Below are 16432 nucleotides of genomic sequence, written 5' to 3'. Positions count from 1 at the left end.
TGATAGGCAGTACTGAATGCTAAACGGTACCCAAACTCCTCTGTAAACTTGTCACGCAAGGTGAAACAAATCTGAAATCTCTATCTGATACTATAACCTTGGGCACCCAGCAATCTGACTATCTCCTTGAGGTAAATCTGAGCCAACTGATCTGTAGTGGTGCTCTCCTTTATGGAGGAAATGGGCTGACTTGGTTACCTATCCACAATCACCCATATACATACATCCTTTTTGCACTCTGGGAAGACCCTGATAAATCCATTGAAATGCTCTCCCATTTCCACTCTGGAACACTCATGGCTGAAGCAACCCTGACGCCGTTGATGTCGCTTCACCTGCTGAAGGTTAGACATTACCACAACTCGGCGATGTCTTTTTCATACCTGACCACCATAGCCTTTCTTGATGTCCTGATCATCTGTGGTTGCTCCTATGCGCGGTTACGGTGTGTCATGAGCCTCTATAAGGATTTCTGTTTCAACTCCTCAATGGGAGGTATACAACCGATTTCTAAAATAGAGGCACCCATCTCTCACAAAGAACTCTATGTCTTCCCTCATGCCACTTGCTGAACTAGTTTCTGACACCACATCAGCCATTTGCTTTTCTCTAATTTCCTCCCATAAGGAAGACTGTACCACTGGCTGGCAATTTTTCTCGGAACCACCTCAATCTGTTCCTTAGACAATCTCTATTAACTCTTTCTGCCTGGTACCGGGAAACATGAGCTTTTCTAGTCAAGGCATCTGCTACTACATTGGCTTCCCCGGTTGGTACTTGATCTCACAATCATATCCTTGACAGCTCTAACCACCTTCTCTGTCTCATATTAACTCCTTTTGAGTGAGAAGTACTTCAAACTCTTATGATCGGTGTAGAATTACTCTTCCACCATAAAGTAATGCCTCCATATCTTTAAAGCAAAGACCACGGCTGCTACTCTAGGTCAGGCGTAGGTATCTGGTCTCGTACTCTTTCAATTGACGAGAAGCATAAGCATAACCCTACCTACTGCATCAACATAGCTCCGAGTCCCGGCAAGAGGCGTCTGTATAAATGTCATAACTACACCCTCCTGCGGTACACTAGCACAGGAGCTGATGTTAACCTCTTCTTCAACTCTGGAAGCTTTCTTCACACTGCTGACCAGACAAAAGGAGTTTTCTGCTTGGTAAAGCTTCAACGGTTTCCAACTGGCGAATCCCGCACAAATCGCCGTAGTTAGCCTGCTAAGCCTAAGAACTCCTGATTTCTTTACTGTTCTCGGCTTCTGCCATCCCAGGATGGCCTGCACTTTATCTATCTACCGAAATCCCTTCCTTCGACACGGTATGACCCGGAATATCACTTGGTTCAGCCAAAACTCACACTGGAAAACTTAGCACACCTTCTTTTCTCTCAGCCGTTGCAATACTAATTCCAAGTGTCTCTCATGTTTCTTCTTTGACTTGAGTAAACAGAATGTCGTCGATGAAGACAACAATAAACTGATCCAGTACTCATGGAATACCCGGTTCATCAGTCCATAAACACTGCGGGGCATTAGTCAAGCCAAAAGGCATCACTACAAATTCATATGCCCGTACCTGGTACGAAAGGCAGTTTTAGCCACATCTTGCTACGCCACTCTTACCTGGTGGTACCCGACCTCAAATCAATTTTGGAGAACACTGCTGCACCTTTCAACTGATCAAAGAGGTCATCTATCCGGGTAGTGGTTACTATTCTCACTGTAACTTTATTCAACTCCCTATACTATACACATTCTTAGTGATCCATCCTTCTTTTTCACAAACGGATTGGAGCTCCCCAGGGGAATGACTTGGTCGGATGAAGCCTTTATCTAAAAGTTCGTGGTTGCTTCTTTAATTCTTGGAGCTCAGCTGGGGCCATTCGATAAGGGGCTTTAGATATTGGTGCTGTTCCTGGTGCTAGTCGATACTAAATTCTACCTCTCTCTCTGGAGGCAAACCCAGTAACTCTCCGAAACCATCTAGAAAGTCTCGAACTACTGGCACCCCCTGGATCTCTAACTGTGGAACATCACCACTCTGCACTACATGGGCAATATACCCGAACACCCCTTTCTCACATCTTCCTGGCCTTCACTTACTAATCGACATGCTCAACTAGTGGCCTCCTCCAAAACTAACTATTCTCCACATCGAGGTTAAACCTCGCCTTCTTTTCCGACAGTCAATCTCTACTCCATACCTTCCTAGGAAGTCCAACCCAATCCACAAAATCGGGCATACAAAGACTATTAAGTCAATGTCAACTCTCTACCCTGGATCACTAAGGACTCTCTTAACAAAATCTCTGAGTCACAACACCCCCATCGGGTAGTTTCTATCTTAATGGGCTGAGTCGCTCTAGTAGGTTTCAAGCCTAATCTCTCAAGCATCCCATAAGATATAAACGAATGGGTAGCACCCGAATCATTAAAGCAATAAAGGGACGCATGAATATAACTGACCATAACGGCTGTGACTGGCCTCTGCTTCCCCTTGTGCCACAGTAAAAACTCTGGCACTCGCAGTACCTCCTGAACTCTGAGCAGTTGGTGGAAGAGGAGCTTTGCAATCCCTCATCATGTGCCGGCTGTCGACACCTATGCATACTCTCATCCCTCAGACACTCTCCCGGTGGTTCTTCCCACACTTAGGCAAGGAGGAAACCCTCCGTTCGAGGTCGCTTATTCCTCCACTCCTTCTAGTCTGTATACTGAAACTTCTTTTTCTGATTCTCATATCTTTACCTTTATCACCCTCATGTTTCTCTCTTCGAGGAGCGAGGGTAGCTCCTTCGCTCCTCCTGTCGAGGATCCTACGGGAAGATTTTATTCTCAAAATCTCCGCCTTCATTGCCCGCCTCAAGCCTCACTGTAATTGCGAGAGGGTTGGGGAGCTTGTCATAATATCCGGCTATCTCCGCTTCATATCCATGCACAAACTTATCCCTTCTCAAGGCCGAGTGCTCACTATTCCCGTGCAAACCTTGCAAGAGCGTTGAACTTCACGTGAGTATTCTTTCCACACGCTAGTCCCTTGCTGAGACTGATAAACTTGGACCTTCTCATGAACTTGGTCCTCTGATCTATACTCACCTCAACTCTCTGCCTAACTCTTCCCACGTCACTGTTGCGTCGTGAGTTTTCTTCCATCAATTCCCACCAAATTCGGTGCATCACCCCAAACAAGAAACTCGCATACCGGATCTTCTCCCGGTCTGACATGGGAAATAAACCCGTGGCTCTTTCTACTGACCCAAGCCATCCTCTGCTACTACTACTGGATCCGTAGTACCCTTAAACTCTAGGGCTGATCTGACTGGAAAGCACCATAAATCGGTTCAACTCTGTTCGGTACTGGGGGAGGTACCGTTGCCCTCTTCTACAGGCGTAACTGACGGTGCCTGTACGGGGTACAACTCTCCCCTGGGTTTCAATCATAACTTGCTGAATTATTCCCCGGATTCTCTTCATCCAAGGGAGGGGGCGTGACTCTGGTGGGTTAGAAGGTTCTCCTTCATTCACCACACTTTACCCGCGATTTCGATAACATACGCCTCATCTACAAAATGATCACACTAATGAACTCAAAAACAATTACTATAGGAAAGAATTACTCACACGTCGGTTAGAGGACGTCGTGGCGATGAGAATAGTACACGTTCAATCCCAAAACCTGGCTCTGATACCAAAAATGTAACACCTTCTGAAAACTAGTATATGCATGCAATTAACATAGGAAAATTGGGCCCAAAAGTTTCTTTCATTACAATTCCCATGTCTTTTATACACAAAGTTACTGTTTACAAAAGTGCATTTCAAAGACAAATGGGACAGTGTACTATTGCCCTCGCGCGCCGACGCCCCTCCAACCGAATCATCACCCTAGAACCTGCATCCACAAAGGAAAATAACGGGTGAGCACAAATGCTCAGTAAGTAAAACTCCTACCGTCTGTCCCCGGTGTGTGATTCTCAATTCTTCCTTTTCATACTGTTTCTATTTCTGTTTCTAATAACATCATGACCTCACTTACCGAGTACGGCCGAATGGCGTTCACACAGCACCATTCACTCTCTATGGCTATCGGTGGAATTCACACAGACCAACCCTATCTTAGTGACTACCGATAGGATCACAAAGCCCAACTCGGTTCCTCCTAACTATCGGGTGGAGATCACTAGCCCTACCCGTTTCTCATGAATTGGGGTAATGATCACCAGCATTTACCATCTCTAGTCACTATCGGGTGATGATCACAAGCATCACCCCGCTTCTACAGCCATGATGATGATCACAAGCATCACCTACTATCTCTTAACATCGGGTAGTGGTCACAAAGCACTACCCATTTCTATTACTCATTGGTGACGATCACTAGCATCGACCCACTCTCTAAGGCTATTCGGATGATGATCACAAAGCATCAATCCGATTCCCATAACGTCGGGTGACACAAGCTCATCCCAACTATACTACTCTTCTAACTCATTCTATTGTAGCATTTTTCAATGCTCTCTACCCTTAAGTAATTTTACCCACTAGCTCTCTACTCATAGGGATTTCTATACACAAAGTTTTCCACTCTTTTAGGTCCTTTTCAATGCTATATACAATGCACATGGATGTCATTCTCTACTAATGCACTTGTGAAATGCCAACATGCAATGTTGCAAGATTAAGGTTCATTACTACCACTCAACTCTCATTAGGCATTTCATCAAACAACTCATGTGCACTATAAAACTATCTCATAGTCATGAATCTAAAACTTTTCCAACCATCCAAAATGGGAAAAACCCCTTCACAAGCCACAAAACCTGCCATAGAAAACACTTCCAAAAGGGGATTCATAATCCCCCTTAAATTTCATCTCAACTCACCTGCCAACCACACTCCTTTCTCAATTTGCAGGTAAGAACATTCACAAAGCATAGAAATTTCCATTTAATACTCCATACTGGCATATTACATGCACACACATACAACACCATTTCTATCAAAACCCTAATCAAGAATTTTCATGAATCTCACTGGGTTGGGTTTTACTTACTTGCTATGGAGAGACTTCACCAAATCCTCTTCCACTTGTTCTTGACTATTCTCCTACCTAACCAAAAATGAAAACCCTCAAATTTCAATATGGGTTAAAACTCCCAACACACAACTTAAGTAAAGATTCTACCTTAGAAAGCCTTAGGTTGCTTTATACCCCCAAATCACTTCAAACCCTGGGAAACCTTGATCAGAGAGAAAGAAGTTGGAGGAAGAAGAATGGAGGGCTGCGTTTGGAGGAAAGAGGGGTTTGGTTAATTCTATACCCTTAATGAAATGTATAACAAAGCTTCCCATTTTGCCCTTACTCTTCTTGGAAATTCCATCCATATCCTTTTGATTCATTACAAACTCACTCCATCTCAACATACTCTCCAAGAAAAATCCTTCAATTCACTCCCCACTTTTCCTACTAATTAGGGGTAGAAGGTCAAATTCCCTTGGGAAAATATCTAAAACTCAACCAACATAAAATCGGCCCGTCGCCGCGGCGAAGAAACCTTTGTCGCCCCGCGGCGAAACTGTCCAAGAGTTTCGCCCTTGGTCTCAACACATCTTCGCCGCGGCGAAGACTCTTCTTCGCCCCGGCAAGCTTGGTTCACTAAGTTCTTCTATTTTCAACCATTCAGGGCAACATCAACATACATTCAAACAAACAATAAACAAACACCAACGCGATTAGGGCGAAAGCTGCCTCCATATAGCGCTCCCATCAGCCACACCGGACCTCACGGCGTTACAGGGGTCAAGTATGCTGTCATCACGGTGGATTATTTCACCAAGTGGGCCGAAGCTGAACCATTAGTCGCGGTCACTACCAAGAAGCTCAAGGACTTCATCTTGAAAAATATAGTGTGTTGTTATGCAATTCCTCATACACTCATCTCTGATAATGGGAAGCAGTTCGACAACGAGGAATTCAAACAGTTTTGCGATGAGTTGGGGATCCATAAAAATTTTACCTCAGTCGCAAGACCCCAAGCCAATGGCTAGGTTGAAGCTATCAACAAGACCATCAAGTATACTTTGAAAGCTAAGCTTGGAGCTCCCAAGGGTAATTGGGTCGACGACCTCCTAGAAGTCCTATGGGCATATATGACAACTCCGAGAACCTCTACTTCAGAAACACCTTTCTTGCTAGCATATGGCTGCGAGGCTATGATCCCAATGGAAGTAGAGGCTGGTTCATTTCGGAGAGACTTGTTTAATGAAATAGACAATGAAGCACTTCTAAGTGCAAGTCTGGACTTAGTTGAAGAACACCATGCCAAAGCTCAGTTAAGGATAGTAGTGTACTAGTAGCGCACGAAAAGATTCTTCAACTCTAAAATCAGGAGAAGAGACTTTCAGGTCTGCGACTTGGTTCTGAAAGAAGTCCTTCTCGGTACAAGAGAACCGAGCGCGGGAGTATTAGGATCGAACTGGGAAGGCCTATACTGCATCGCCAAGGTGATACGACCAGGGACGTATCACCTCAAAAGGCTTGACGGTTTCGAAGTACTGTGAGTTTGGAATGTTGAGCATCTTCTCCCATATTATCAGTAATTCCGAACTCGCCCTTTTAATTTCCTTGTAAAATATCCCTTGTAAACTTTGTAAATAAGATCGCTTTTAAGCAAAATTTATCTTGTATGATCTTGTTCCTCACATTGTTTTTATCTTTCTGTTCGCATATGTAATATTTTTGAAGTACAAGAATTTATAAGTGCTATCGCAAATAGCTAGAGAACGTCTTTCTGTTCACATATGTAATGGTTGTCGGGTATGAAAAATTATAATTACTGTCACAAATAATTTGAAAATATTTCTTTCATTCATGAATGCTAAGCAAAGAAAACAGAAAGTACAAGGACAGTCAAAAGCAAGGTTGTGAAAAAGAAAAGCAGAAGCGATCACTGGTTTTTGTCCCTAGGCCCTGAGGGTGCAACCTTTATATCTCTAGGTTGGTCGCCGACCGCTTGGTCAGCTGTTGGGTCCTCTAGAACATAATCCTCCGGCTGATCGTCTTTCGAATAAGGCTCTTGACCTTCCTCCTCATCATCAGCTTTTGCCATGGAAGCAAGGATCCACTGGTAATTGTCCAGGAGGTCGACGAGGTCTATGTTCAGGTTCTTTGGCCGTAGGGCATAAATGGCCTGAATCGACCAGTCAGCGGCTTTCCTCTCAATTTCCAGCTCTTGTCGCTTCATCTCTTCGATTAATGAAACGACCCGCTCCTAGGATAATTCAAGGTCCGCTTCAAGTGCCATCTTCTGCTTCTCGGTAGTTTTCCACACCCGAGCTCTTTCTTCCTCTGCCTGCGAGGCCCGTTCGGAGTTTGCTCGCAGTCCAACTCTTTCTCACCACACTCTTTGATGAGTCTGGCTACTGTCCTCTAGAGCTCTTTGATCTCCTCTCCTCTCCTCTCTTCTCCAGCTTGGCCTTTTGGAAGTCTATCGTGCAAAGTGTATCATTCCTCTTCGACATGTACTGGTTCGCCTGAACGGTGAATAGGCTCGCCTCTTTTTTCACAGCTGCTAAGTCACGCTTCAGCTATGCATTCTCTTCCTTCAGCTCAAAGAGTCCCCGGCAGCTTCCATTTGGGTCTTCTGTTAGGCTAAGTATATGGCGAGCAAAGACTGCATAATAAAGGAAGCAAGGGTTAAACTCCATTTCTTTGAAAAAACAAAGGAAATATTGGAAGGTCCTCAACAAGGACAAACCGTCTTACCTGGCTTTGCAGCTGAAACGCACTGGCCATCAAATCCGCAGGGTGGGAGGCCATGAACTCTTCAAAGACCTTGGCAAGTTGGCACTCCAAGAGGGTGCACACCACCGGCTGCAAGTGCTCCAGAAGTTGTCCCATATAATCCAACACAAGTGTGCCAGCTCCTGAAGCAGATGGCATTTTGCTAGTTGGCTCTTTGCCTACTCACCTTCCAAGAGCTGCGGTCTTCCCTATCCCCTGTGTGGACACTCAGGGACCAGTGTAACACCGATCGCGTGCCTCAAGCTCCCCCCTAGCGAAAAGCCTGATAAGGCTGCGATCTCCCAAGCTGCACCCACAAGCCCTCCAGCTCGGACTCTGATACCTTGGGCCGTAACTGCTTCCTCTTCTTAGATTTTTTGCCCATGGTCTTTTGCTTAGGGCGAGCAACCACAGGCCAAGAAGCTTCTGCTAGTTGTTCGATGGGTATTTGCACCCCCACCTACACTCCTCCAATAAGGTTGAAGCTAGGGTTCGCCTCAGCTAGTTCAATGGCGCTGACCCAGGGAAAATGAACCCCCTAGCTCTTAACGATCTCGGTACTTTGGGTGGCATGGTCGCTGCATGCAAGTACCGTTAGTAAAAGAGTTCGCTGCATGCAAAAGAAAAAAATTTCTAAAACTGCAGACACTTACAAAGTAAGGGTTCCAGGGTCACTTCAGAATTGAAGAAGTCGTACGTCCTCAAGTTGGTAGTTGACACGAGTAGTCTCACGTCGCGACTCTGCTCGGGCAGGTTACCGAATGATAGTATTCGGTTGAAGTCAGTGAGAGCCGTCAACCTGGTCATCTTGTTTCCTGCGAAGAAACAGGAAAGATCATTAGAAAGCAAAGACTAAAGGAAAAGAAAAAGTTCACTAAGTAAAAAAAGGGAAGACCTACTCGGCTCCCTAAATTAGCAAATGTCATCATAATGGAAAAAGAAAAATTTAGTCTTGTATGCCCCGACATTATTGGGGTAACCAAATATGCCTCTCTCAATCATAGATCGCTTCGAGAGGTAGTAAGAATCTTTGTCCTTGCTCTTCTTCAAATAATAAGAGCAAGCGAGCTCCAGCGCAGTCAACTGGTTGAGGCCGTTTTTGTCGCACGCGATATACATAGCCACGGCTATCATATACGCATTTGGCATCAATTGCAGAGGTGCAACCTCGAAGCAATTAAGGATCGGCCTAATAAAGGGGTGGAAAGGTATTAGCGCCTCGCATTTAAATATCGCCTCGGAGATTACAGCCATTCCCTTTGGGGGATTCCGAGCTGTATATGACCTATACCAGTAGACGTCTACGCTAAGTGCGTATTGGTCTACTATCCTTTGTATTTCCTCCCAGGTGGCCACTAACAGAATCTCTTGCATGAGACCTGCAGGTGCATCTTGCGCCTGCGAGTTTGTCCCCTCATTTGTTCTGGTCGCTGAGGCATCTATCTCTCCTACGGTCTGAAAAAGGGCAACACATAGAGATTACTCATTCTTCGTACAGAATTTTGTATGATGACGTAAAAGAACAAAAACCCTAATGTATCTTCCTTAAACCCACCAAAAAACATAAAAAAATCCTTGGGGACTACCCCCAAAGATTCGTGCCCTAAAAAACCTATTCCTTATGAAATAAAAAGCATTCTCCATTCGACTGCCCATAAACACGCACCATGAAAGTTCATTAAATAGATTCACACCCACCATTATCGCCTGGATAAGCTATCTACAAAGTAGACAAAGAAAAGTAATGGAAGGATCTTCCTTACCTCTTGGTTATGGGGATCAAACTTCTTACTATGAACATAAAGTGCGCACCAACTTGAGAATGGAAAATTTGGTCTCGTGAGAGCCTTTTACTTTCTCTAAAAATATGAGTGTTCTGACATTGCTTAAGGCGAGCCTGGGGTTTTATAATGGAGAAAGTGGCGATTAGTCTTCCCTAAGCCAAGCGACGCTTGGGCGGAATGCATTTCTCGCCATTGATCGCGATCACGTGTCATTAATCGGCGAGAATGAGTAACTGTCACACTTCGAGAAATTCAATCGTCGCTTCCCTCCATTGAAATAACCGAGCAACGGCTCGATTCTCTCCTCCACATTAAATGCGCTCTCATCCGCATTAATGCCCTAATAAAGAATGTCGTTTCAGCATGGCTTGCATTTAATGCGCATGGCTGACACTTATTGCGCACAGGACATGTCTGTCAAAATAACGGTTACTTTATTAATGGATTAGCTGTCAAGCGCAATGGATAACATGTGAAGAGGTCGTTGAGATAGAACACTCTTCTTCGCATATCGGTTACGGGACAATGTGATTCCTTGTCTTTGGTAAAAATATGCTAAGTGCTATCAGGTCGCAGATGTCGGTTAAGATAAGAGGCACATTGATATGGCACTGAGTAAGGTCTAATCCAGGTCGTCGACTTTGAGAAAGAAGACCATCTCAGGCCGCTAGTAGAGATGTGTGCTGCAACCTCCTTGTAGCCTGGTCAGCTGGATCAAGCATCATTTAGGACATGTCAAATCGTGGCATAATTATGAAGTTCTCAAGGTTCGATCCTTAAACCTTAAAAACTGGGGGACTTCTATTATGCCTAAAAAGGTAGGCTGACATGGAGCCTCGTCAACAAGGGCTGGTCAGAGCTCAGAAAGGTTCTGTGCCGCCTAGGTGCAACCACGTCGCGCAATGACACAAGTGGCATGGTTCCTGTCAGCGCAGTAGGTGAGCCCCAGGCTTACAAGCGGTTGGGAACCGCCCACGTGTTCAAACCCTGTACAAGTCAAGGAAATTCCTCTGGTAGATAACCAATGGGACACAAAGAAGGATTTGCACGACACCTACCCACTTGCAAATTTTGTAATCACTACTTGAACTCTCCCACTATAAATAGAAGTCTTCTCTCTCCTTTGCGGGATTAGCTAATTTTACTCTTAAATAGCTTACTCTCTCTCTCTCTCTCTCTCTCTCTCTCTCTCTCTGTATTATCTTTAAACTGTAACTCAGCTCGTTGATCGCAACCTGACTTTACTCTCTTATTAATACAATAGCAGTGGACGTAGGATTCACTTTTTTAACATCCGAACCACTTTAAATATTGCTTCGCATCCATTATTTAATTCGATATTCTCGTATCACGTGTGACCTCTAAGTCTGCTTAACATTTTATATATGCAAATAGTTGGTGTCAAAATCAAGCATCAATATATCACTAGTTATGAATAATGTTCAATAGTACTATAATCTCGTAGCAAAAGTGCATGTTGATCTATCACACTATAATAGCAAAACAAAAGTAAAGAAAAAAGTATGGGCAATTTGATAAAATGTGGGGCCTAAATAAATTCGGTTCTCAATTTAGTCGGTTGGTGGGTTAAAAATCTTGACAATTTGAACAACTACTTTTTGTCAATTTGATTAGCTGTCTTCGGCCTAAAATTTGTGGCCAAAACCATGGCTTGGATTTATAAAATTTATTCAAACTAAGTCAACTATTTTTTTTTTTATAATTGAAATTAAAAAAGAGACAGTGTATTTAGCCCCAATAAAACATATAAGTACTCCTCGTTATTTAATACACTTCATTTATTTTTTAAAATACCCCATTTAATACCCAAAATATCCTTAGCAATTATATCGGTATTCCTCGTTATTTAATACACTTCATTTATTTTTTTATATACCTCATTTAATACCCAAAATACCCTTAACATATTTGAAATCTTTTCATTACGCTCTGATTCAAAAATATTTGTTCGGACGTAGTTTTGATTGTGTTTGTCTTTGCTGTAAGGATTTTTGGAAATCTTTATTTGTTTTATTATTTTGCATAAGATTTTTTTAAAAGTAAGAGTTTGGTGGTTATTGCGAGATAAATTTTAAAAATTAACAAAAAAAAACTCTCTATGTTTGTTAATTTATTAAATATTCATGTAATAAAATATTAAAAATTAATAAAAACACCCCTACTTACCTATTAAATACCGATAACCGGCCAACAGCGTTGGAGGGTGGCTGGAGTCATCGTATCGGCACATAACCGGCTGGATCTAGCTGTTCGTGAGCTGATATGACCTTTTCCAGCCAGATCCATCGTGGATCTAACCGAAAAAGGCCAAATCTATAACTAGATCTAGCCGTTGACGGTCAGATCTGACCGCGTTTAGTCGTCAACGATGGCCAAAGATATAGTTGTCGTTGACGACTAGCTACGACCAAATATCTGGCCTTTTTCAACTAGATCCATAATGGATCTCGCCGAAAAAAACTAGATCAACGCACTACCAGCCAGATCCAATCGGTAATGTGCCATTATACCAGATTCCAGCGACCTTCCAGCAGTAGTGGCTGGAATCTGACAAATGTGGAGGTGTTTTTGTCAATTTCTAAAATTTTTTGAGGTGTTTAGTTAAATTAACAAACCTAAGAGGTTTAAAAATAATTAAATATAATATAATTTTCAGAATACATAAACAAATATGTATTTCAAGTATGATAGGGATAGGATAGTACAAAAATACTAAAACAAGTGCACCGTAAACTCTTTGTTTAATTTATTGAAGGGAGGTATCCAATTTCATATTGGATTTAAATTTTGTTCTAGTTTTAATTTGTAAAAACTTTTTTTTTTTTTCAGTAATTAGCCACCCTTGAAGCCTTGATACAACTCAAAGTCTGATGTGTTTTAGAAAACTTACTTTATTAGTTTATTATCAGGTTCTCTTTGAAAATATAATCAAACAAAGATTAGGTATAGATTAAAAGTTTTCAATGGCTACATAAAATTAAGGTTAGATTTTTGTGAAAAACAAAGATTTATGATATAAAAAAAAAATTATGACAACCAATCCATGATTAAAAAAAATATATTAAATAGAATAAACATATCACATTATTCGTGTATCTACATTTTATTTTGTATATAAAAGTTTTTATTTCACATATAAATAACGTAATACATCAGATGCGGAAGTTTTACTTCACATATAAATAACGTAACACATCTGTATCACATTATTATTGTAACGATAGTTGAAAATGAATTCATAACACGTTGAATAGTATTCACACATAATCATAACAGAACGTAAAACTTGTAACATAGAGTGGACCTTCATGACATTTTTATTGTCGCCATGGCAGTAGTATTAGACATCCCTTAAAAGAACAGCCAGAAGCAAAATATAAAATCAACTTTGGAATCTGATCATGACAATTATTATTATCACAATGAGTTGATCCATATTGAACAAGCATAGATTATGATTATCATTGTCACCACCACCATCAAAATTGCCATGAAGATTATTTGCTTTGCTTACACTCAGACAAACTATTGAAAGAAAACAAGCTCATAGAAAGAGAAAAACAGTAAAAAAAAAAGAAAAAAAAAAACAACGGAACCGCAGCTGCCCCTATCCGCATATCTAATGGCACAACAAGAGAAACAACTGTATCTACAACCTCAAGCATAGTCGCTCGCTCACCACCGATTCTCTTCACACATAACAATAAAGCAATACACGAGAAAACTTTATTGGATATTTTATACCTCTAGTTTATCGTTGTGTGAGGATACGACAAGCAGCGAAACTGGAGATGTTATTTGAGTTTGCACTTAGAGCTGTACTTGTCTGTCGAAAATCCAACTGAATGGAAAGATGGGTCCTTGCTTGGCACGTCCTTGAGCCCTCTCTTCCAGCCTTCTGATTCTTGGAGGTAACCCGCAAACATAGTCTTGAGCTTTCCGCCCATCCCCTGAAAGTCCGGTTAGCTGATCAACCTTCCATCTGCCCACCAAGAATTCCAATATGTCTGCATAGTCCTTTGCGGTGTACACACCAAGCCGCTGAGCAACAGCTGAGAAGTGCTCAAAAAGGTCATCATCACGGCCATCATACATTAAGTGAGCTGGCATAGAGATTTTCTTCCTCATCATGTCGGCAAAAGCCATGATAGTTCCATCGGGATCAATCTCAAAGAGCTTTTCCACTATCTTGGTGTAGGCAGTCTCATGGCGCTTCTCATCAGCAGCAATTATACCACATATTTGAGCCAATTTCATGTCTCCATGCTCCTTGGCATGACGAGCAGTGTTTCCATGCGAAATAAAGGTTGCCCTTTCTTGGAATGAAGTATAGATGAAACCAAGGTAGGGACTGTTCTCTGTCCGGGGATCCTATAAAATGATACCCAAAAAAAAAAAGAGAAAAGATTAATTTAAGAGCATATTATCTTGGCCATTTTATGAATTTGAATAGAAGGGGAATAAATAGATGACACCTTAGGTAACCGACCCCATAATCTCGAATATTTTTAGTATTACTATATACTACTTTTTATAACATTACTTTTGTTTAGTTGCAGCCCTTCATTTTTTGGAGTAAAGATAATCAAAATAACTCATACTCTTTGTTTTGAAATGATATTACTATATCAAAGACTAAAATAAGCAGAGGAAAAACGACACACGACCTCTTACATTTAGAGAATGGATATCAAGGGAAACAAAAGGCAATTTTAGGTGCGGCATGGATATGTACAAGATGAAATACCAAACAGACAAAAAGACAAAAGAATATATGTCAGTCGTGCATGCAGAATCTTGTGTGTTTGTGTGTGGTTTTTATGTGCCTAAGTGTGTGCACACATGCAAGTATCAGTGGTTATAGACTTTCATCATTCTAAATCCCCAATTTTGTATGAATTGAATTATCCCTTTGCTTAAGCTGCAAAGGGTTCAATTTGAGAGTAAGTGTCTGCATGCGCATCTATTTTATAAAATTACTACTTGTATTATATCCAGAAGGCTGCTAATTTAAGAGGCAAGGGTCTTACCATTCCGGATCCAATCAAATACTGAATTGTCTTCTCAATTTGTCTCATGTCTACTCGTCCGCTCAAGTAGAGATACTTATTGAGAAGGTCTCCATGCCTATTCTCTTCAGCAGTCCATGCCCTGGTCCAAACAGCCCAAGATGTCGGGCTTGCACCTGTTTCATCACGAACTCCATCCAAGGTATTAAGCATTGTTTGATAAGTAGGAAGGGCTTCTTCTGTGATCATGTCTCCGACCAAAACAACAAAGTAATCATCTGGAATCTCTTTTGCCCTCTCCCTCAGTTCCTTGACTTGATCATGAAATCCATCAGAAGCAGGATCTGGCAGAAAATCTTGTGGTTGCCAACATTTCTCAACTGGCTTCAGGTGAACCAAAATGTTCTCCTCAGCCCAACCCTCCAAAGACTTAAAGATCTCAATCTTTTGGGGAGGCATTGAGTGGGTGACTTGAACATGCACCTCGCGAGGAGGTGTAAAAGGCTTCTTAAGACTCTCAACCTCCCTGCATCAAGCAGAAGAATTCGGGATCAGGTACACAGTTCAGATTAGATCCATCACAACAGTTACGTATAATTAAAGCTTAGAAAGATCCAAAGCTACATAAGCTCATAATATATATGAATAGTTGCAAGTTTTGAACGCCCAAGCATATCCAAAACACGAACATACAGGGCAGGAACTAAAGAAATGTCCCACATTCCAATTACAATTACAATTCTGTGGTTTTGTAGTTCATACATATACAAACAAAATTAAACCTGGACAAATATAATGTTCATGCAGTTATTTACATTTTCTCAACGTGGTTTAAGACTGGATTCATCACAAACACATGAATTGATAAACTACTTGGCCATGCTTTTGTCATCTACGATGTAGTAGGTACATAAATAACTTATATGGCAAAATTAAATTGTCATTTGACTGAAATTTTGTAATCTAGCATCTCAGAGGGGAAAGATATCAGGGTTCCAAAAGCTCAGGCCGATTGTCAGATACTCAAAATGTATCATTTGTGCGATTTATCAGAATAAGACACTCATGAGAGAATATAAATAACATTTTACGTTTATGGACACCATAAATCTTTTATTTTAAATAAGGCAGGACCACAACAAAGTAGTTCACTAATAACTACCAAAACCAAAACAAGGAGAAGCGAATCAGAAGAGAGTAAAATAAAGATTTCCTCCATTCCTCCAAACATGACCAGCAGCTACTACAAGTTAGGAAATGTCAAACAAGAAAATTGATGTGATATGATTGCTCACCAAAACTAGGTTCACCAACTAGTGTTTTTTTACTTCAAAAAACATAAACAATAATTAGAAGGACAAAACATGTTTTAGAATACGAATCAACGAACAGAGCAAGTATTGGTTGATCAAAGTTTAAAAAGCAATGGACATTATTAAACAAAGAGAAATAATTGAGACTAAATCATATAATAATTCAATAAAATCATTTGTAATTGGAAAAAGAAAAGCATGCATACAGAAACTTCCAATGGTATATTAGCTGCAAAGATTAATTTGTGATTAACAAGACAAAACAATGATTAGTTCAAAATAATTTCAAAAAAGAGTAGTTCCAATGGTAGAATAGCTACAAAGATTATTTCGCAAGTAACAACGAGACAAAACAAAGTCAGCTTAAAATAATTTCACAAAGAGTTTTTTCACCATTTAGAACCGTAACAAAGAATTTTACCGGTTCCTTGAACTAAAGCTGCAGTTTAAAAATAAGTCAAAGATCCACCAACTATTATAAAATGCAAGGGATGGATTATAAAAATGAAGAA

General features: G+C 41.2%; 1 protein-coding gene across 1 annotated transcript; it reads right to left on the bottom strand.

Annotated features, from left to right (window-relative positions):
- Window positions 1–13038: 13038 nt before the first annotated feature.
- On the bottom strand, window positions 13039–15300 carry LOC116140289 (stearoyl-[acyl-carrier-protein] 9-desaturase, chloroplastic). Its single transcript, XM_031425937.1, has 2 exons — window positions 14629–15300; window positions 13039–13969 (listed from the first exon to the last, which is right to left on the bottom strand). The coding sequence occupies exons 1-2, from the start codon at window positions 15064–15066 to the stop codon at window positions 13409–13411; spliced, it is 999 nt and encodes a 332-aa protein (XP_031281797.1). The 5' UTR covers window positions 15067–15300; the 3' UTR covers window positions 13039–13408.
- Between the last annotated feature and the right edge of the window lie 1132 nt (window positions 15301–16432).

The sequence above is a fragment of the Pistacia vera genome, unplaced genomic scaffold (genome assembly GCF_008641045.1).
Source record: "Pistacia vera cultivar Batoury unplaced genomic scaffold, PisVer_v2 Contig368, whole genome shotgun sequence".
NCBI lineage: Eukaryota > Viridiplantae > Streptophyta > Magnoliopsida > Sapindales > Anacardiaceae > Pistacia > Pistacia vera.
This window is presented reverse-complemented; position numbering and strand designations above follow the sequence as displayed.